The following is a 22,701-nucleotide window of genomic DNA, read 5'->3' as shown; positions in this document are numbered from 1 at the left end:
TTCTACCTTAAGCTTTTTTTTGGTTAGTCTCTCTTAATGTTTTACACTCATGATCATGATAAAAATAATGATGATTAACTTTTATACTACCTTATGTATATTCTAAACAGTTAATATTAGTTACTCTTCTATACCTTCTTACCTTCTTTCCTTCCTTCCTCCCGTCACTAAATGTTACTCAGTCCATCACAGCACAAACATAATGTAAACATCCCCAGCCAGCGTCGGGCGTGCAACCAACACGAAGGCTAGACGGTGACTGAACAGTCAACAGATCCGGAGTTTCGGTGGTTCATTTGCCTGGGAGATTCAGCTCGGGGATGGGGATACTCTTGGGGGAGAGGAACGATGGCTGTTGAATACAATCGTCCAAAGGTAGCCAAACGAAATAATAAAAAGGCCTAATCTGATCGAGGGTGTTGATATAGAACAGAGATTTATCTAACACGCAGTAGAATATGAAAGTGTATTATCCCGAAAACATATCTATACCCTTTTTACTGTATTGGTAAAAAATTGTCATCATCTCACCTTCAGTATTGAGCTGCAGCTTTAGATTTACACCAGGTTATGATGCAAGTCATGAGGACGTGTTAAGAAAAGGATGCAGAGCAGCAGAATGGTCTTGACACTGAGCCCCATGAAATATATCGCAACAGGACGAAAATCTGGGCAAAGTTGAAGTAAAAAGAGTATAGTGAAGAGGTGCAATGGGCTGCATTTTGGAGGTTTTAAAAGGCGTCTTACCACTAGATTTCTACTGAACGTTCATATTCTATTGTGTTTTATTCCCATGGGCGTAGACGGCTCTCAAGTATCTCTTCCTTACGACCTGATTTCTACAGTGACACGTTAACCATTTTCTTAATTGTTATTCTCGTGGATTAAGGAGATTCCCAGGCAGCTCTCTTCCTTATCAGTTTATCTCTATATAGCACGTTAACCCTCTCCAGTTCGGCACAACTGTAACACTGTATTCCTGATAACGTCAGACGATTTCATTTATCTGAGAGTGAGTCATAGGAGTGTTGCTATGCTGTATACATCCTCCATCACCAGCCACAACACGGACACACCAACACAACATCACCATCATCACTATTCTGTTTTCTGACGGCAACAGGAAGAACAGACATAACCCAACAGAATAAACAACCAACGCAGTAGAAGAGACAACCAACACAGCAGAACAGACAACCAACACAGCAGAACAGACAACACAACACAACAGACAACCAACACAGCAGAACAAAGAACCAACACAGCAGAACAGACAACCAGCACAGTAGAACAGGTAGAGCAGAGAACCAACACAAGTTAACAGAACCAACACAACACGACCAACCACACCAATGATTCCTAACTACCAACGCAAAGAAGATTCCTCTCACATTGCCAACACCCAGGATTGCCAACAAGGGGACGTAGGCAAGAAGGGGGAGTCACTGTCAATAGAAAGACTCCACACTTGTCGCGAGTTTGTGCAGCTGATTGCAGATTCGCTGACTTCACTGAGGAAACGACCACCAGATAATTCCAGTCAGCTCACGATCTCTTTTTCCACTGTGGTTGGTGCACTTGATATCAGGTGACTTTGTTCAGCTGAGAGATGTCCTGCCAGTCAAAGGATCGGTATAACTAACTTCAGTAATCCTTTTTCTTCCATGTGTTGGCCAAACGTGGGAGTTTAACACCAGACGATTTTGTTCAGTCAGTAGAAATCCCAGAAGCTAAAAGGTATAAAAAGGTTAGGAACAGTCTACATTAATCCCTTTCCTACGATGACAGTTTTTCAGCCTCATTTTTAACATCACTAAAGGATTTTATCCAACTAATATCGAGTATCCACCATTGTTTTTAAAATTCCAGGATGGGTTCATTTTTGTCACCGCGAGAGGATTTAATTCTGCTCATCTCGAATTCTATTTTGCCTTTTAAAACACAGGATGGCGCAAGCAATATACAGGGTGGTCGATATATGACGCTCCACCTCCAGTCCGCCGTCCAATTTCTCACGTCTTGCTAGGGACGGCTGGGTCAGCGTTATCAATATCTACTCTGTATCACTTATTTATTTCCAACCCTCACTATATACCACACCCTCATCCACACCAGCAAACTGAGCCGTTCCCTATTACACATAAGACACTGCCAAGCGACTTTCTAGTTCAGCGTTATTTACAAACTACTCTATTTTTTCATTAGCTAGGTAGCCATTACAGCTGTATAATTGTATGCAACCCAGTGTGGCGTCTAATAAGGGCAACCGTTTATGTCGGTTGCCTCAACACCACTTTACTAAGCTGTGGACACAAAATTATGGGGTGGGAATGGGTAATAACATCATCTCACTTTAAACTCTTTCAGTACCACATGTCTTGGCAGTTACTTTATTTTTTCTTGTTGCCGCCATGTGATTTTGAAAAGTCCGCTCGTACAGCACTGTAGATACTCTAAATCAACCCATACAATACTGTAGTGATTTTTGTTTTTAAATTCACGTTTGCTGTCTTCAGACAATTTTATCCAGCTTAAATTCTTCAGTCCGGTGACGTAATTTATTAATACATTTTTGGTACATCTACGCGAATTTGTTCAACTTGGGAAAGGTCTTCTTTATTATCAGGGTTAATGACGACTTCAACCAACTCTTCTAGTTCGAAAAGTCTCTCGAAAGCTGAATAAAATCTTCTGAAGGTAGCAAGAATATATATATATATATATATATATATATATATATATATATATATATATATATATATATATATATACATATATATATATATATATATATATATATATATATATATATATATATATATATATATATATATATATATATATATATATATATATATATATACACGTCACCTGATTGAAGGAGTTAAGGGGGTGAACTCCCGAGGTTGGACCAATGGACCATATAGCTCTGCAGGGCAAGGAGAGATCCTTGGAGAGACCGATACATGTCTCACCAGAAATACGTCTCCCTGGTGCAGGCTCGAGCTGCCAACCCTACGGTCGTGAAGCGCGAGCGTCACCATAGAGGTATTATGGCCGTCTCGTACTGAAAGTTACGAAATACATAGCTTTTGTTTGTTTTTGTTTTTTTATTTTTTAGCATTCATTTAAGAGAACAAAGCTTTATCATTCAACTGACCAATGGCGGTGCGAACATATAATCTTAACCACTTCACTACAATGACGTATTTTTATAGTCTATCCTTGCTACCTCCAGACGATTTATATTCACCTTGGGATGTAGACTCCTTGAATATGAAGGGTTAGAGTAGATACAGCATTCATTCAACCCTTCATAACTCCACACCCCTTCTTGAATAAAATCGTCTGTAGGCAGCAGAAATAAAGCGAAAAAATAAAGAAAGAAAAATACGTCATCACACCTCACAAACACAATATGACATCAGAGACACTTTGTTATTTTTTTATTTCTATTTTAATAACATCAAATTGTACCACATATATAATATTATTAAAATTTCAACATATTGCACCAGACAGGAAATATATTATAATGGGAGTTTTTTTTTTAATATATATATATACTTTTAATTAACTCGACCACCACATCGACATCTCACACAGGTACACACACGCGAATGAAACCCCTTCAGTACGGTGACATCAATTTAGTTTATTCTTACCACCAGATGATTTTATTCAGCTCAAGAGAGGCTTTTCGAACTGGAGGGGTTGTAGATAGCCTTAATTAACGCCTTCAGTGCGAGATGGTTTCCCTAAGGTGAATAAAATCGTCTGGAGGGAGCAAGAATGAACTAATTCATTGACGTCCTCGTTTTTAAAGGGTTAACTCGTCTGGCCTCTCACGCCACTGAAAACATTTATATCTTTATTTTTTAGTCTGTCTGTTTTATTATTATTATTATCATAGTTTGTGGTCCATGTTCACAGCTGAGGGGGTTGGTAGGGTGGGGGTGAAGAGGAGGGGAGGGGGTAAAGAGGCGACGGTAGAGTGAGGGGGAGTTAGAGTGAGGTGGAGGGCGAGGATGAGAAAGAGAAGGGGAGGTGGAGTGAGGTGAGTGAGGAGGCTGGGGAAGTGAGACAGGAGATGGAGTAAGTCGTAAAGGGAGGGTGAATTTTGAGGGGAAGTTGAATGAGGGACAAGGAGAGGCTGGAGGAGAGAGGTGAAGAGAGGGGGCTGGGGTAGGGAGGTAGGGATATGAAAGGAAGGGGTTGGATTTAGGTAAGGAACAGGGAGGGAAGAAACTGGGAAGAATTACTAAATATTGTGGTAAGGAAGCTGAGTGTTTGAGGAGCAAGGTGGGGTTAGGAAGGGGGAAAGAGAGGAGAAAGAAAAGACCTGGATATAACAGGCACTGAAGACTGTTAGGGGTACTGAATATTCTAAGAAGTAGGGTGAGGGTAGAATGTGCGAACAATGATTAGGTGTTGGGAGGACGAAAGGAGACAGGGTGAGGGAAAAACAGTCTGTGTGGGAGGCAGCATTGAATATTCTGGTAAGGGATACTGCAAACTTTAAAGATACTGCATATTTGAAGAGGGACAGAGGCAGGGAGCACTAAAATATTCCATCAGGCTCAGTAGCGCCCATCTACCTCGGCTGCTCAACCATTCTCCCTCCCACCAGATCCCTAAAACACACAGAAATCTTCCATCATTCTTCCAGTCCAACCTGCCTGAAATATCGCCTTCCATTGTTGGTGTGGGGAATTTTGTGTAGGACGTCTGGTGGGGATGATGGTACTTCCTCAGCTGGGGATGTAAAGGGTGGGGAAACTGAGGGGAAAAGAGAAATAAGGGCTGGCTGGTGAAGGGGATAGTGAGGGGTAAGTGCTGGGGAAATGAGGGCTAGACAAGGCTGGAGAATGGGGAAGGCTTTGTTGGTTAGAAACGACTAGACGTTTAGGGGCTTAGGCCTGGATTGGGGTGATGATGCTAAGGAAAGGAGGGGTGTAGACGAGTGTGAGAGGAGAGAACGAGGAGAGGAAAGGAAAGGGGAGTAAGGGTGAGATGGAGAGAGAGGGACAAGAAGAGATAAGTAGAGTAGAATGAGAGGTGGGTGAAGAGTGAAGGAGAAGGAAAATGCAAGAAGGAAGAAGGAAAGAAGGAACAATTAGGGGATAAAGGAAGGGACGAAAGAAAAGGAGGAAGGAGGATGAAGGTGGGGGATGGACGCTGAGGATGAAGAAGGGAAGAATAGGGAAAAGGCGGAATAGGAGAGGTATGTAGTGGACTAAAAGTGAGATGGGGGGAGGAATGAGGAAGGGAGGGGAGTAATAGAGTAAAGAAGAGGTAGAGGAATGGGGAGAAGAGAAAAAACGGGTTGACACAGCACAGCAAACATGGGGTGGAGGTGAAATATAATGAGTTTTGACGGAAAAGGAGCACAAGGTTACAAATGGTTGGTGAAATAGAGGAAAAATAATATCGATAATTATTGCCCTCTACACTAACATAAACACGCCCAAAAGGTTAATGCTTCGTACACAGATTTCACAAGCTGGTGGCATGCAGGCAAATAAGGCGGTAAAATAGTGAAGGCAGGACTATATATATATCACAATGTCGACGGAGGGGTTTACATCTGGCAAGCGTGTGTTGGTAGGAATTGGGGGTTAGGTTTCTACAAGGTGGGTACATAGGTAGGCAGGCAAACTCGGCTTTTATGTCAGACGATTTTACATTTTCAGTTGAGCTTGAGGTGACAGTGACGACAACAAACGGCTTTTTGCTTGAGCTGCTGTAAGACGACTTTTATCTTATTTAAAAGAAATTTATTTGGACGATTTTCCTGTTAGTTACGCGATAATGTATTCGAAATGATTATGTGCTTCTGTCGTAGGGCATATTTCCTTTTACTCTATAATTTTGTTTTATTTCAGTTTATTTTTGCATCCTTGTGGTTGTTTTGCTTGGTGGCGAAACTCTCTGTTATTTTCTTTTATTCTGCTTGCCCATGAGTACTTTTTGTTGGTATTTACCGTGTGAGTGTGCTTTATTCCTTTATTAATTTATTTTTATTGAGAATGAGTGGCTTTAATCTGGTCAGTCTTCTAATAAATGTATGTACGGTATACTAAGTGTGTCTTTTTTTCCATTACGTTCACTAAAACCAAAAGTCTGAAACACAAGCCGAGTGATCGCTGCCAGTCTGATGTTTCTCTCTCTGACACTGGCCTGAGAATGGAGGCAGGGAACAATTTGCGTGTAATTTTTCACTCTAATAATTGACAAGGTAAAGCTGTGGTACAGGTCTATTACAGGTACATACCGATTTCATTACTGCAAAAACTGACAGGGTAAATTTATGGTGCACATATATGTCGGGAACATACATTTTCTCTGTAATTTTTGGCTTCTTGACTTATAGCTGTAAGTCCCGAATAAAATGTTACCTCAAACTTTGATGTATGGTTCATATTGTGTGCTCCTTGAACAACTAAGGCAGAAGTAGGTAATATATTGTGCACCATAATCTTTTGCCAATCTAAGACATACCTTTCCCATATTACAGTTCCTTTACCAATATCATGAGTCGCTGAAACAGGTAAAGATTTAGTTCCTTAGCCCATTTCAGACACTGTTGGTAATATACTGTGAGTTCCTTGGCCAGTTTTAGAAGTACGGAAGAGAAAGATATCATACTGTTTGTTCTTTGGTCAGTTTCAGACAAAAGCTGGAACCAGACTGAGTTCCTTGGCTAAACTCAAGAATATGGAAAATTTGCCGACCATGAACTTTGGGGGGCAATATATTTCCAACGGCACCATTTCTTCATTGCCAAATCTCGAACATAAGTAGGTGCCATCCTGTGCTTTCTTTAGTCATTCTTGTGGCAAAAATACGTAGCCTATCATACCGTTTGTTTATGTTCCTTGGCAAATCTCATGTAAGTGGCAGAGAGAGAGAGGGAGGCGGGAAAGGATGCAGCGCGCGGGAATGTACGCGGGTGAAGCTGAGAGAGAAACATAAGAACCATGAAGCCTTCAAACACACACGCACACATATACACACATGCTCTCAAACACAAACACACACCCACACAAAATTACTGACTAGTGCTGGCGTAGCGGGGGTCAGATGAAGCAATATTAGTCTGTTCCGAAATGCTTTTTTCAGCCCTCTCGGTACAATGACACCTTTCTCTTAGTTTACTCTTGTTTCTTTCAGCCTGTTATGTGCAGCTTCAGAAAGACCCCACACTGAATAGGTCAGGTTAATTTTCTGTCTACTTTTCAGCACGATGGGACCTTCTTTTTATATTCAGAGTACTTTCAAGCAATATTGTTCATCGTAAAAATATCTCGCACTGAAGTAGACAGAAAAAAATGTTAGTTAAATTCCTCAGTAGATTGAAGTCTTTCTTTAGCTTTATTTTTGCCGCCTCCAGACTCACACTCAAGAAAGACCTCTCGTACAAAAAGAGCTAAAAACTCTTGGACATAAAGCTTTGGTGGCGCAGGACTAACACTGAAATCGCCTACAAATCATCTAAATTATCTTGCATCAAAAAACGAGGGAGATCAAACAGCAATTTCAAAGCAGCACATATACGACCTTCGGCTGACACAGAAATGCTCTCAACATTCATGGTTTATTTTACGATTCAAACGGCAGATAAAATTTTGAGTAGGTCTGAAATGTGGAGTTTATTTTCCAGTTCATGCAGAAATGAAAACTTGCTTAGGCTCGTAGTGTGGGAGTTTTATTTATTCGAGTCATACAGAAAGGAATTTTTGTTAAAGATCAGTAGTGTGGTGTAAGTTTTTGAAGATCATGCAGAAAGGATTTTTTCAGGATCAAAGTGTGAAAGTTTTATATATATGTATATATTTTTTTTTCGATTCATCCTGCAGCAGAAATTTTGAGATTTATTTTTTCAAGATTCCTACGGTGACAGAAATACTGCTTAAGCTCGGACTGTGGGATTATATGGCTTATATTTCTTCGAGGTCGAAATGTGAAAAAGTGTGTTGTTCTCTATGTAAACTTTATATAGTGGCCATTATTCTCTCTCTCGCTCTCTTTCACTTCTAAGAAAAAAAAAAAGCATATTATCACAGAAAACATTTTGAGAAACTTCCATTTTTTTACCATGTAGTAGTAGTTTTTTTTGCAGAGTATTTCCACTTCATGCTGACGACACAAAAGCTTATTCATTACACTATATCCACAAAAATATCTATTATACTGTAATTATATATTTGGATAAGCATTTTAACGTGATATACATTCAACTTAAAGGATAATTAAGTCTATTCTGCTGGCTGATTCAGATATAGCATTCAAAAACAATAACATGACTACGTACACTACAGACCTATTAGTTATGTGGAGTGGACCAAAATGATGTTTAGTAATAGTGATGGGGCATACTCGTTTTTAACTAAGCTACTAGAACAATCTGATTCCTCGTAGTAATACTTGTGGGTAGTGGCTAGTGGGGGGAATATTACTAGCTTTGGAAAAATATTTAATTGGATCTTATCGCTATTACCTCTCTCGCACTCTCTGTCTATTTCTTTCTGTCCCTCGATTGCACATTCATATTTCTCCCTCTCTCAACACCTCAGTATATTTTAACTGGATGTTATGGCTATCACCTCTTTCTATTTCTTTTCACTCACATTCTTTCTCTCTCTCTTTTTCTTTCCCTCTTCCCTGCATCAGCCATTCTTTCTTTTTCTTGTAGACATTTCCTCTCTTTCTTCCCTATTCCCAGCCCCAGCCTTTCTGCCTCTCTTCCTCTCTTTTTTTTTTCTCTCTCTCTCTTTCCAGGTCCAGTCACATAAAGGGGAATATTACCTTTTATAAAATTATTTAAGTGGTTGTTTTATTGTCTCTCTTTTTTTTCCGAATATCTTTTTTCTTTATATTTTTCCCTTTCTCACATACACACATGCTCTCTCTCTCTCTCTCTCCACTCAGACCAGGCTAACAACCTTCAAACAGTCCTCGCTAATTTTCAGACATTATGCTATCCTTTTCAGTTCTTAACTTTCAGGCTTGTACAATTTTTAGATACATTTTTAAATCTTACAAAGTACTTTTTTCATCTTTTCCTTACCCAGTTTAATCTTCATATTTTTCTACCATATTGTCTTTGTTTTTACTTGTACTTAATTTTCTTTTCTTCCTTAAGTTCGTAGGCTTCTCTTTTGTTTCATATGATTGTTATTTATTGTTTTCTATAGTTTTCTTATATAATGAGATCTTGGATTCACAATATACTTCAGTTGCTCTTAATTTCTTGTTTTCATACTCTTGTTCATCGTTTCTTAATTACTTTCTTCTTCCTTTCTTAATCCTCATCTTCATTCCTACTCCTCCTCTGCTAGTTTCATCTTTCTGTTCTTTTTCTTCCTCTTGTTTCCCCTTTTCATCCATTCTTATTCCTTTACCAGCTTCCTCTCCATGTGCACTCTTCTTCCATGTTCCTTTTCTTTCCCTTTCTGTATGTCTCATTGTTTGATCACCTGTTCCTTATTCCCCTTCCTCTTTCACTGATTTCTCTTCACTTCTTCCTCATTCCTCTTGTCCCCCTAGTCCTTGTCATTCCTCCTCATGTCCACATATTTTCCTGTTCCATCCCTTTTTCCTTTCCTCCTCATGTCCACATCTTTTTCTACTCCATCCCTTTTTCCCTTTCTCCTCTTCCAGCCTCCCTCCAGCCACTCCCTGCCTCCCTCACATCACCGCCTACAGCTCAGTCCAGGAACCCAGTGTTGACCAGCTTCTCCAGGAAAAATTTGACGTCGCCCAGCTCAGAGTCCTTGATGCCCAGGGACTTCAGCATCCCGATGTCACCGTTCTCCACCGCCATGAAGACGGAACGCAGGTGCTCCACGTCGGATCGCAGCAGGTTGAGCGATTCTCCAAAGTCGTCGATGGTCTGGGACTCTGTGGGGAAGAGGGTGTGGCGTTAGGGAATGTGTTCTTTCAGGGACTGTTAAAGTAGTAGTAGTAGTAGTAGTAGTAGTAGTAGTAGTAGTAGTAGTAGTAGTAGTAGTAGTAGTAGTAGTGGTAGTAGTAGTAGTAGTAGTAATAGTAGTAGTAGTAGTAGTAGTAGTAGTTGTTGTTGTTGTAGTAGTAGTAGTATTTGCAATCCTAGGCTCATCTGCACGTGAACCCGGTGGACTGCAGGCTGAAGTTGTCCTCTTCCTCTAATCCATCACTCCACTTTTGAGCAATAGGGAGGGAGTTGAGGGACGTCCGCATAACTGGACAGTGGAGTCACCCAGTTATATCGGTGCCACCACATGAAGGCGTCCCTCTCCACCACCGAATTATTAAAGCAGAATAAGTTTCATAGTCAAAGGAATTCTCTTTTAACCTGAGTAAAATAATTTGTACCTGAATAAAATAAAATGTCCTTAAGATGAAGTCAGTATCTGTAAGTCCTTCAGGCCGGTGACTTTTATTTTAGCTATGTAATTGGTTGTGGCAATGATCAGAAGGAAATACTGGGGTGTTCTCATGCCAAAGGGGTTAGGGGCAATCATAGTTAAGGATAAAAAAGAATGACGTCAATGATATGATTATAAGAAAGGAGGCGGGGACGGAGGGAAGGAGAGGTGTGTGTGTGTGTGTGTGTGTGTGTGTGTGTGTGTGTGTGTGTGTGTGTGTGTGTGTGTGTGTGTGTGTGTGTGTGTGTGTGTGTGTGTGTGTGTGTGTGAGAGAGAGAGAGAGAGAGAGAGAGAGAGAGAGAATAGGGAAGATGCAGAAGATGAATGGAAGAGGCTTTAAGAGGCAGAAAGGAAAGTAAAAAGGAAGTAGGGAAGAAAAGTAGGCAAGCAGGGAACAGACACACAGCGTGGCAGTAAAGAAAGAGATGTACAGAAGACAGATGGAGACGAGGTAAAGAGACACAGATGAGACGGATAAGAGGAAGGAAGACAGAAAAAGAAACGCCATCACACAAGGAGCTTATAAAACATACGTAAATCTGGTATGCTCTGTCACATACTCTCCTTGGTATTCACTGTACTTCTTGTGTTTATCAAGAGGAAGGATTAACTCTAGTTCCCTTTGACTGACGAACTTTAACTGACTGAGCTAACTGATATTGACCTTGACGCCGAGGAGTGGCTGGCTGACTGACTGGATCAAACTGATTTTGATTCTGATATCGACTCAAGCTCTGACTCAGCCTGTAATATTCATCAGCTCCACCTCGACCCTCCGATTCTAACTCTAGTGCTAACCCAGACCTTAACTTTGACTTTAATTTCGAATTTAAACCTAATTCAAATTCAACTCTACAGCTCCACGTTTTCCTGCGTCTCTCCCTGCCACTCCACCTCTAACTCTAATTTTAACCCTAATTAAGACATCGCCCCTGACTTTGACAGACTTTTAACTTTCGCTTTAAATAGAACCCAGTTTCTCACATCAACTCCAGATGTCGTCTACCCCTCTCTCCAGCTCTCCCTCTCCACCTCCACCTCCATCTGTTCTTCCACCCACCTGAGAGAGCGACTGCCACCTTCTCGACGCCTCCTAGTGGCTTGAGTGCGTTGCGGGCCTTGGTGCCAAACAGCTTCTCCAGGTAGTTGGGGCCGTGGGAGGCGAGGAGGGACTGCAGGAAGGAGGCGGTCTCTTCCACTGGTGGGCGCTTGGCTGCAACGAGTAAATACCGGTTAAAGGTTATTTATCGGGCAGGCTGTTATTTTTGCCACACCCATAGGGATCAACAAATAAAGTGATATATATATATCCATCCATCATCCAATCCTACATTGCCCCAAGAGGAGCGTAGGAGCCCGGGGCTGGGCAGTTGGTCTGGACATTTAAGATGAGTGAATATATATATATATATATATATATATATATATATATATATATATATATATATATATATATATATATATATACACACACACATTTATATGTATTGTTATTTATAACATTTTCACAAGCATCCTGTAAATCAAGTGGTGTCCGTTTTTAGTTAATTTTTTAAATGGTGTGGATTTCCTTCAGCTGCAACTCCCATACCTACGAGTATTTATTTAAGGTTTAACAAAAACCATTTCTGCCCTGCTAATAATCCTCTCCAGCCCCTTAAAACTCCTCAGCAGCCTCTCAGGTTTCCCTTCAACCCTCTCCATTCCCTTACAGCATTATAAAAATCTTTTCCAGTCCCCTTAACCCTTCCGGCCTTTTAATATGTCCTCATCAACACTTCTAAACCTTCCATTCTCTCTCCTATCCCTGCGGTCCCTTCTCTAGCCCTGATAATAACCCTTATTATCCCTCCTGCCCTCTATGGTTCCTCTTCAACTCCTTCAGTTCTTTCAGTATCCATTCCTAATCCCCATCACGCCCTTGCTACTCACTTGCAGTACAGAGGCGGGGTTTTAAGCTTTGTCAGTACCATCTCTGGCTTTACAATTAACCACTTTTCCATTTCTTCTCCATTTATTCTTCACTTACAGTCTGTTGTTTTCTATCCCACCTTTTTACCCACCTGCATCATAAGGAAATGGGTTCTCGTCGGATACATCAGAACATCAGTGGCTGAATGACAGGTGCCATCTTACAGCCTTTTGTATCCCCTCCTGCCCCACTCCAGTCCCATCCGGCAGCCTACAACTGCTCTGCAATCCCCCTCCTACCTTCTATAACCCCATTCACTTTCACGTAAGCCTCCCTCTGGTCCTTTCATTAGTCCTTAAAACCAGCAGTACAAAGGCAGGGTTCCCAGCTTTGCAAACATGTAATTCTAGTCCTTTTAACGCTGCACCCAGCCTCTTTGAGCCTTGTACAATTCCCCTTCAACTCGTCTAACTCTGTCAACAACCCCTTTAGCCCTCTACATCCTTCTCAACCCTCCTTCAGCCTTACCAACAACCCCTACAGCCCTCTGCAGTTCCTCTTCAACCCACCCTCAACCTTACTAACAACCTCAATAGCCTTTAGCAACCTCTCCCTTCAACTTCCCAAAACTCCTCCAAATCCCTATAACCAGCTTCTTGCCAAACACCTACAGTTCAGTGGCGTCGGTTCTAACACTATTTCCTTCTCACCTGCATTATAGAGGCGTGGGTTCTAACACTATTCATTTCTCACCTGCGGTACAGAGGCGTGGGTTCTAACACTGTTTCCTTCTTACCTGCAGTTCAAAGGCTTGGGTTCTAACATTGTTTCCTTCTCACCTATTGCTCTGAGGCGTGGGTTCTAACACTTTCCCTCACATTAAGTACAGAGGGGTGGAGTCTAATATTTCTCACTTCTCACCTGCGGTACAGAGGCGTGGGTTCTCGTCGTATCCGTCGGGGCAGTCTGGTGCTCCGTCACACAGGTACTGGATGGAGATGCACACCTCACCGCCAGGACACCGGAACGGCTCGTAAGGCATGCAGTCACGCTCGTTACCTGGTGAGGGACAGGACAAGAGTCAGCTGGGGGAGAGTGAGGGTAGAAGGTAAGCCATTAAATATAAGTGAAGAATTATATTAAACGACTAGAAACTGTAGAAGAGCAGGGGGAGGAGAGACTTACTGAGGAAAAAGGGAGATAAGGCAAACTGTCTGATTATATAAGACTGAAGAAATACTGTTGCATACGACAGCAGAAAGTTAGATCACATAATAAAATACGACAAAAGGTTGAAGAACTGAAATAACAAACTGCAGGGAAGAGGTGAGATCTAAATGTAACCTAATGATACGATTGACAAATTATAATTAACCATGCTTAGAAAATCAACCAATAATAAATATGCAATGGAACAACAGACACCAATCGTACCATTAACCCTTTCATCCCCCAAACATCAGTATTATACCCTAGATAATGACACGTGAGTTTATTCAGCCAACTCGGCTAACTCAATCCAGAGGATGTCTTTATCTGTTTTAGCCTCAATGGAGGCTGGAGAACGAGAGACTGACCAGAGGAGTGTATGTGAGTGAGGTGGAGGGGGACAGGATGGGAAGACCAAGGAGGAGATGAAGGGATGAAGTGGATAGGTATACGAAAGAGTGAGGTGTGAGTTGGACGCAGGGCAGCCAAATTTCAGACGACAGGGCGACGTGCAGGTGATGTGTTGGATTAAGGCATCTGACAACAGAGAGATATATAGATCAATAAAGCCACCAGATCTTATTCAGGCAATGATTAAAAATATATATATATATATATATATATATATATATATATATATATATATATATATATATATATATATATATATATATATATATATATATATATATATATCCCATTGGAGCCCAGTGTCCTGAGTACTGGACAGAACTGAGATTTCTCAAGTCTTTACAAAGTAGGGAACCCCCAGGTAGGGACCTATGAGCTTCGCGACTATAAGCCGATAGGCGGAGGGCGGTACACTTAGTAGGCCTACCCTCCCAGCGCAATGCCTCGCCCAGCATCCCTGGGATCCAATGGGAGATATATATATATATGAATGTTCCATACTGAGAAGTGGATTCTATAGGGAGGTTAGGAAAAGTACAGGTGCGAGGCTGGAGTTTATTCTCCAACGTTTCGACCAGAGGCCTTTATCAAAGACAATGCTACATTCGGACTTACGTGAGCAGCTTAAGTACCAGTGGGATCACCCCCTCTTACTGGCTGTCCCCTTCTCTCACGACCTGACCTGACTTCCCCCGCCCCTCCTGATTGCTAATTCCGCACTAGGCCTCGCCCAGCGCAGAAAGCCGTCACGATGAACATCACAGAACATCAAGATCTTTAATTGTTCACACTGATGAGAATAATCACTTGCCCAATTAGGGGGAGGCACAAATAATACACAAGGGTTTAAATAAATGTGTAAGGAGGGCAATGGAAGCAACTCACATTTCTGCAAACAAGGGTACAAGTAACCATCGTGACGGCTTTCTGTGCTGGGCGAGACCTAGTGCGGAATTAGCAATCAGGAGGGGCGGGGAAGTCAGGTCAGGTCGTGAGGGGAGGGGACAGCCAGTAAGAGGGGGTGATCCCACTGGTACTTAAGTTGCTCACGTAAGTCCGAATGTAGCATTGTCTTTCATAAAGCCTCTGGTCGAAACGTTGGATAATAAACTTCAGCCTCTCACCTGTGTTTGTCCTAACCTCGATATATATATATATATATATATATATATATATATATATATATATATATAATATCCAAGAGACTTTCTATACTATAAGAGACTCTTATCCTTTTCCGAACTACAAAAGCCTCGGTATGTAAGTGCCCTCGTTATTTACTCTTGTGTTAGAAATACAGACACCATTATTGACCTATAACAAAACGGCCAACTGTTTATGGATCCAAGAGATATGTTACTTTTTACTTTCCTTTGAACTATTTTGCATTCCTTTTCTACTCTCGTCTTCACTTCGTCTCTTCCCTCTTTCCTTCACGCCTCCATCTCCTCTCATTTCTTCCCTTCTTTATTGTTATATTCTATGCCCAGAGAAACGATACATAAATATAAAACTCTCCATCACTCTCTCATCTTCTCCACACTTACCTCATTCTTTCGTACTTCCCACTCTTCTAATTTCCACCCATTTCCCCATTCCCTCTGCACCTCTCATCATCTCCCCTCTTTCCCCTTTCATTTATTTCCTTATTCTCCACTCAATTTCCTCCCCATTCTTCCATCTTGCCTTCTCTATTCTCTTGCTATCATTCTTCTCTCTCCTCCCAGCTCCCACCTCCCATCTTCCTTCCCCTCCTTCCACCCTCCCCCTCCCTGTCTAATTATCTCTCTCTTTTCACAGTTTTACTTCTCATTTAACCTCCGCTGCCTCTCTCTCTCTGACTGCCTTCCCACTTCTCTCCCTGTTTCACTTCTTGTCTTTCTCCCCGCCTGCCTGTCTGCCTGCCATTCTGCCTGCCTGTTAGCTCCTTTATGTTTCCAAGTCTGCTTGCTTGTCTGCCTCACTCCCTACCTCATTACCATCCTCCCTATATGCCTGCCTATTGTCTCCCTCCCTCTCTCCCTGCGTGTATCTCTGTCTTCTTGTATTCTTGTATCTCCCTGCCTACCTGCTTTCCTGCCTTTCCCTCCCTTACATCCTGCCTGCCTGCTTCCTGAACTCCCTCCCATTCTCGCTCTCCCCTCCCTCTCTAACTCCTTCTCCACCCGTCTTCCTCCTTCTCTCACTCCCTGCCTCCCTTATTAACTTTCTGCTTGCCTGTCTGTCTGCCTTCTTGCCTTCTTCCCTTTCTCGCTCCCTTCCTTTCTCTCTCTAACTCCTCGCCCGGCTCCCTCCTCTTCTGCCTTCCATCCATCCATCGCTCCATCCATTCTGCCTGCCTGCCTTGCCACCACACAGAGGAGGCTAAACTAATCATCCTCTCCAGCGATTACTGCCATCACCCCAAAACACTAAGATGGGCGGAGGGGTAGGTAAAACTCAGGAGGAGGGAGATGGAGAGAGATAAAGAGATGAGATGAGAAAATTCAGGAAGCGGAAGATGAGGTGAGAGCAGGAGAGGGAGAGATGAGAGGGGAAAATTGAGGAAGCGAGAGATAAGGAGAGAGATGGAGAGGGAAGAAGTGCCAAGGATAGACGGAGAGAGAAGTGCCAAGGATGGATGGAGAGAGAAATGCCAAGGACAGATGGAGACAAGTGCCAAGGATGGATGGAGAAAGAAGTGCCAAGGATGGATGGAGAAAGAAGTGCCAAGGATGGATGGAGAGAAGTACCAAGGATGGATGGAGAAAGAATTGCCAAGGATGGATGGAGAGAAGTGCCAAGGATGGATGGAGAGAGAAGTGCCAAGGATGGATGGAGAGAGAAGTGCCAAGGACAGATGGAGAGAAGTGTCAAGGATGGATGGAGAGGGGAGAGGTGCCAAGGACAAATGAAGGGGAAGTGGGGGAGAGATTGAAGGGGAGAAGGGAAACAGTAGATAATAGAAGGCGAGATGTGAGGAGAAAAAACTGGGAAAGAGAAAGGTAAGGACAGAGGAGGGAAGAGAGGAGGTAGGAATTAAAGAGGGAGATGGGGAGAAGTGCCATGGATAGCTGTGGAGGAGTGAAAGGGGAGGAGTGGGGAGGGGTGAAGGGAGAAGAGGAGAGGTAGGGAGAAAAGAAAGGAGAACAGGAAGGGGGAGAAGAAAATGGAGGAGAAGAGGGGAGGAGAGTGAAGAGGGAAGGAGAGAGGCGAGGAGAGGTGAGGATAGAAAACTGAGGAGGTCAAAGGGAGAAATGAAAAGGAATAAAGTGACGATGATAAATGGGGAGGAGAGGATTGGGGAGAGATAAAGAGGGGAGAGAGGTGATGCTAGAGGCGTGGTGGGGAGGAAAGGGAAAAAGAGGTAGGGAGGCAGAAGAGAAGGCGAGGGGAGATGACAGAAGTAGGGAGGAGAGAAGTGGGTAAGGAGTACGTGTGAGGTAAGATGGGGAGGAAACAGGGGAATAGAGAGAAGTGGGGAGAGGGAAAGAATTGGGGAGGAGAGTGAAAGTAACGAGAGAGAGAGAGAGAGAGAGAGAGAGAGAGAGAGAGAGAGAGAGAGAGAGAGAGAGAGAGAGAGAGAGAGAGAGAGAGAGAGAGAGAGAGAGAGTGGAGATAAGGAAGGGGAGTAGAAAGATGTGGGGATAGGAAGTGATGTAAGAATGTTAGGAAAGAACTAGGGTGAGGAGCGATGGTGAGAGAAGGTAGATGGGGAGAGATGGGGAGTGGAGGTGGATGGGGAGAGATGGTGAGAGGAGGTAGATGGGGAGAGGTGGGGGCGAGATGGGGAGAGGAGGTAGATGGGGGAGATTCGGAGAGGAGGTAGATGGGAAGAGATGGGGGAGAGATGGTGAGGGGAGGTAGATGGGGAGAGATGGGGGAGAGATGGTGAGGGGAGTTAGACGGAGAGAAATGGGGAGGTGAGAGGTGAGGAGGGAAGGGAAGGAGAGGAGATGGCCTAACCCAGAAGTCAACAATTAAATATTTGCAAGAACTGTAATATTGATAAAATTCCCCCATCTCTCTCTCTCTCTCTCTCTCATGGGGCGGCATTGGGGTGGTGGAGGTGGAGGTGGGGGTGGGTGGAGCCATTTGGTCTCTCTGTCACATTACATTACTCCAATTCCACACCCTAACTAACCCCATCCACTTTCCTTCACCCACTTAATCCACCTACCCACTTGCTCCCTCCACTTAACCCTTTTTAAAGCGAGAATTCTGTTGCCTACCTGTAATTCCCTTACGCCAGACGAATGTTTTTCAAAGAACTGGGAAGGCGTTTCGCAGGGAAGGGTTTGGCATCATCCATTTAGCTTAAATAACTTAGATTTATCCACTTAGCTTTATCTATTTAGCTTCATCCACTTCGCTTTATCCAATTAGCTTCATCTACAGAGTTTCACTCGCTTGGCTTCATCCACTTAGTTTTGTCCATTTAGCTCCATCCATTAAGCTTCATCACTCAGCTTCGTCCACTTACTCATTCACTTAATCCCTATAGAACTTAATCCGCTTTGTCTGTCTGTCTGTCTGTCTGTCTGTCTCTGATATATATATATATATATATATATATATATATATATATATATATATATATATATATATATATATATATATATATATATATATATATATATATATAAGTTTATTGTGCATGTGTCTCTCTTTTCATCTGTCCATCTGTCTATGAATGCATCTATCTATACATCTACAAATGTATTAATTTGTCTTTTAATCTATTTGTCTATCTATTTACCTATCTGTCTGACCATCTACCTTTCTATCTACATCCACATCTTATACTCATGTCTATCTTTTCTTTTCCTCCTCCTCCTCCTTCTCTTCCTTCCTACGCAGGCCTTTCTCCTTTCGTTATCTTTTCCTCTCTCACTTTTCCACCCCCTCACTTTTCCACTCTCTCATTCTCCTCTCTCTAATTCATTACGGACGTGACCTTTTGGCTCTGTGAGTGAGTGTGAGAGAGAGAAGGGGAGTTGGAAAGGGAGGGAGGGAAGAAGGGTATGAGTGAGTGGGTGAAGGAGGAAGCGATGGCGCGCGCGCGAGCGAGAGAGAGAGAGAGAGATGGGGAGAGGAGACTGGAAGGGAAGGAGAGAAGAGATGGAGAAAGGGAGACATAGTGCGAAGGAAAGTGGAAAACGGGAAGGACGGAAGGAAGGAAGGAAGGAGGGAAGAAAAAAAGAAAGAAAGAAAGAAAAGAGAAAGAGAAGAAGGGAGGGAGGGAAGTAGGAAGGTCGGAGGTGAGAGAGAAATAGAGCCTGCCTTACATCCAATGGCACCGCTGAAAGCCTCCCCTCCCCCCCTCTCTCTCTACCATACTCTAAAGCTTCATAAAATTTAAATCCCATTATTTTGGTATTCATTTTCTAGCCCATTCCCGATATCACGATGCACATTTGTTTCCATCCATTCAAATTTGTTACAGACTTTATAGTCCTTTTTCCATGCGCCCTCTATTTACTAAAACAACACTATTCACGTGTAATTTAATCAATGTTCTTATAATTCCAGTGTTCAGGCTGGAATTGAACGCCCCTTTGTCCTGTTTCGAATGCTAGTTATTGTAATTCACGGGGTAATCGATGCTATTTTGTCTGGGGCGTAATGGAGGACCTGATTAGGTTTGTTACTCCACGCTTCGCTTTGTTCACCTCCCTCTGACTCGATAATGCGCCTCTCCACAGCCTTTTATTAGGAGTCATTATCGATGCAGCGTACCTCAGCTTAAATATAGCCACAATCAGCCGTGACTACCCCTGATTTAAAGGTTTGTTGTCAATTCCATACCAACAGCCGTCGTTTCCCTTGCATCGCCTTTATGACTGCACGACCCGCTATAACACTCTCGACGCTGACAAGTAATGAACTTCTTTAAGTTGTAAGGACATCTGGTCTGGGCCTCAGGGAATGGATCGTATAGTTAATGCTCAAAGTTAAAGAAAACAAGGAAGGAAAGGGGGAAGAATTCAATGTTCAGACAATGAAGAAGTAAATAAAGGAGAAACAAGTATCGGCGACAATCACAAACACATACAAAACACACCGACAAAGAATGCTCCAAAGTCGATAGGAAGGAAAGGTCGATGGAAAGGACAGACGAAGAGGAAGTGGAATTAGGGAGAAGGAACATTAAACATGGATATCAATTTGTGAGCAGGGAATGATAACGATGCAAAAATAAGGAACCTGGAGTCTACTAGATTCATACTTCGGATAAACCTAAGGCCACAACAACAGCAATGGAAATTCGTGTGCATTACGGACAACATAGGCTAAACTCCTTCAATATGACGACGCCTTTTCTTATTATAACATCGTTTTACCAGACAATTTTATTCATCTCAGAGGGGAGACATCTGGTAATGAAGTTAACTGAGGTCGTTTTTCAATGTCTCATATCGACAATTTTCTACTAGGCAGAATAATAAAGTCTGGTGGTAGCAAGGATAAGATATGAATTATGTTGCAACAAGAAGGTGAGTATGCAAATGAAGGAATTATGACAGGATCCGTCTTTAACGTGGAAGCACTGGGCAATCTTCTCTGAGCCGAAGCTTTTACCAAATCACATATTTATTCCAAAGACTTTACTCTGGTTTGCATTTATAAGATCTAAGCTGGCTAATGTTAAGTGAATATTTTGCAGACCTTACAATACTACTAAAAACGTTAAAATCCCCTCTCTACCGGTACATATCTTAAATCAACATCAAACCTTGAAAATCTTCTAAACACTGAAAATCACAAGCGTTCAGGGTCCCTTAACAACGTTTGAAAGCCCTAAAAAAAATTAATTACTATATACCCTACCTATTGAAAAATTCGTCTAAACATAGGCAACGCTACGCTGTTGCAACCCTCCATCTGACCAAGCACATATCCCCCACCTCCCTTCACACCTAACCAGGCGCAAAACGGCCCTCATCCTCCCCCCCATCTTTAAAGGTGGGTGTAAGGAGAACCCCTTGAGGACACATAACCTGAGCCGTTCAGATTCCTTGCGCAGGTCGCATTGAAATCTCTGGAATTTATTTATTATTTTTTTTTTTTACACTTTAATTATTTTCAAAAACACAACATTCTACCCATCAAAAGACACCAGTTCACTATAAGACACATAACTATGTGAAATTTCATGACTCTATGGTGAATACTTTCTGAGTTCTGGCCTAGAACGAAATCTCTAAGCCTGGCCAGCCGCCCTGCCGCCCAACTCTACTGGCGGACACCAGTGGTAACAATACCCTTCACTGGCTTTTGTCAGGTGGAAGGTAAAAACTCTTGCCCGCTACGAAAACTGAAAGACCTAAAACCGTCAAAACACGAATAATAAACAAAATAACTCGCAAGTTCCTCCCAAAAGGTTCAAAGCTCTCTAGAAGCGTCCATACTTTATTTTTTTTCCCCCGTGCAGCCCCTCTGGCATGTAGTATTAAAAGCTGCCGCCAGGTGGGGTTTGTTTTGGTTGCGCTGGAGGGGATGGAGGCCTAAAAGAGTTTGGGTGCGGGAGGGTTATATATGATTACTGAAGTTTGAGGGTGAGAGAGTGTGCTGGGAAGTGAGGAAAGTTGAAAGGAGAGTTAGGGAAGGGTAGAGAGGGTGGGTGGGGAGAGGTGAGGGAGAGTGGGAGAAACTGAGGAAAGGGAAAAGGGAGGTGTGTGTGTGTGTGTGTGTGTGTGTGTGTGTGTGTGTGTGTGTGTGTGTGTGTGTGTGTGTGTGTGTGTGTGTGTGTGTGTGTGTGTGTGTGTGTGTGTGTGTGTGTGTGTGGACTCAGAAGAGTTACATATCGTTCCTGACGTTCCAGGAAGAGAGAGAGAGAGAGAGAGAGAGAGAGAGAGAGAGAGAGAGAGAGAGAGAGAGAGAGAGACATACAGACAGACAGACAGACAGACAGACAGAGACAGAGACAGAGATTAGGAATGTGAGGAAAGAAGAAAAGAGAGTTAGGGAGGGCGGGGAGAGGTAAGAAAGAACAGGAAATTTTGAGGAAATTGCAAAGGGAAAGCTGGGTCTGTTTTCGTGAACCTGGAGGAGACAAAGCCTAAAAGGGTGATTATTGAAGTCTGAGGGTGTGGGGAAAGGGAGGCGAGAGTGAGGAAGATCAAGAGATAGACAGATAGAAAGATAGATAGACAGACAAATAGATAAACAGACAGGCAGGTGAGGAAAGGTGAGGAGGGAAGAGAGTGGGGTTTGTTTTGGTGATACGGGACTAAAGGATTTCTGGTTGGGAAGATTATAGGTGATTACTGTACGAGGAGGGTGAGGGGGTGAGGAAGGGTGAGGGGAGAATGAGGAAGGGTGAGAGGAGAATGGAGGAAGAGTGAGGAAAGATGAGGGAGAGAGTGAGAGGGAAGGTGGGGAAGGAAAGATGTTTGTTTTGGTGGAGCTGGAGGGGATGCAGGCCTAAAAGTGTTCCGGGGGAGAGGGTTATCTGCGAAGGAGGAGTGTGAGCGAGAGGAAGAGAGGGTGAGGGAAGATGAGGAGAAAGTGAGTGAAGGAAAGTGAGGGAGGAGAAGAGTGAAGATGAAGGAAGGAAAGGGAAGGGATGGAAATGAGGACTATAACTAAAGAAGAAGGAGCTATAAAAAATAAAGAAAGATGGAAGAGGAATAGGACGAATCTAGGACGAATCATTAGAAGCAGGGAAGGTAAATGGAAGACAGAGTAAAGGATCTCTCTCTCTCTCTCTCTCTCTCTCTCGCTCTCTCTCTCTCTTTTAAAGCAGCGAGGAAGTGTGTGTGTGTGTGTGTGTGTGTG

The 22,701-nt window shown here is 42.8% G+C and overlaps 1 protein-coding gene across 2 annotated transcripts in view; it reads right to left on the bottom strand.

The window, feature by feature from the left end:
* Positions 1-9,154: 9,154 nt before the first annotated feature.
* The window catches only part of LOC145407902 (prohormone-4-like), a 269,470-nt gene continuing 255,923 nt past the window's right edge, over positions 9,155-22,701 (bottom strand). For both annotated transcript variants that reach the window (XM_080278762.1, XM_080278763.1), the window contains 3 exons: positions 13,243-13,380; positions 11,470-11,622; positions 9,155-9,903 (listed from right to left, as the gene is read on the bottom strand). In XM_080278762.1, the coding sequence (XP_080134888.1) occupies positions 9,710-9,903; positions 11,470-11,622; positions 13,243-13,380 (485 nt within the window). In that variant the 3' untranslated portion in view covers positions 9,155-9,709. The remainder of the gene's footprint in view (positions 9,904-11,469; positions 11,623-13,242; positions 13,381-22,701) is intronic.

The sequence above is a fragment of the Coenobita brevimanus genome, chromosome 74 (assembly GCF_032717465.1).
Source record: "Coenobita brevimanus isolate Jiangsu-jjx chromosome 74, ASM3271746v2, whole genome shotgun sequence".
Lineage (NCBI taxonomy): Eukaryota > Metazoa > Arthropoda > Malacostraca > Decapoda > Coenobitidae > Coenobita > Coenobita brevimanus.
Note: the sequence above shows the minus strand (reverse complement) of the source record. Positions and strands in the feature narration are given on the sequence as shown.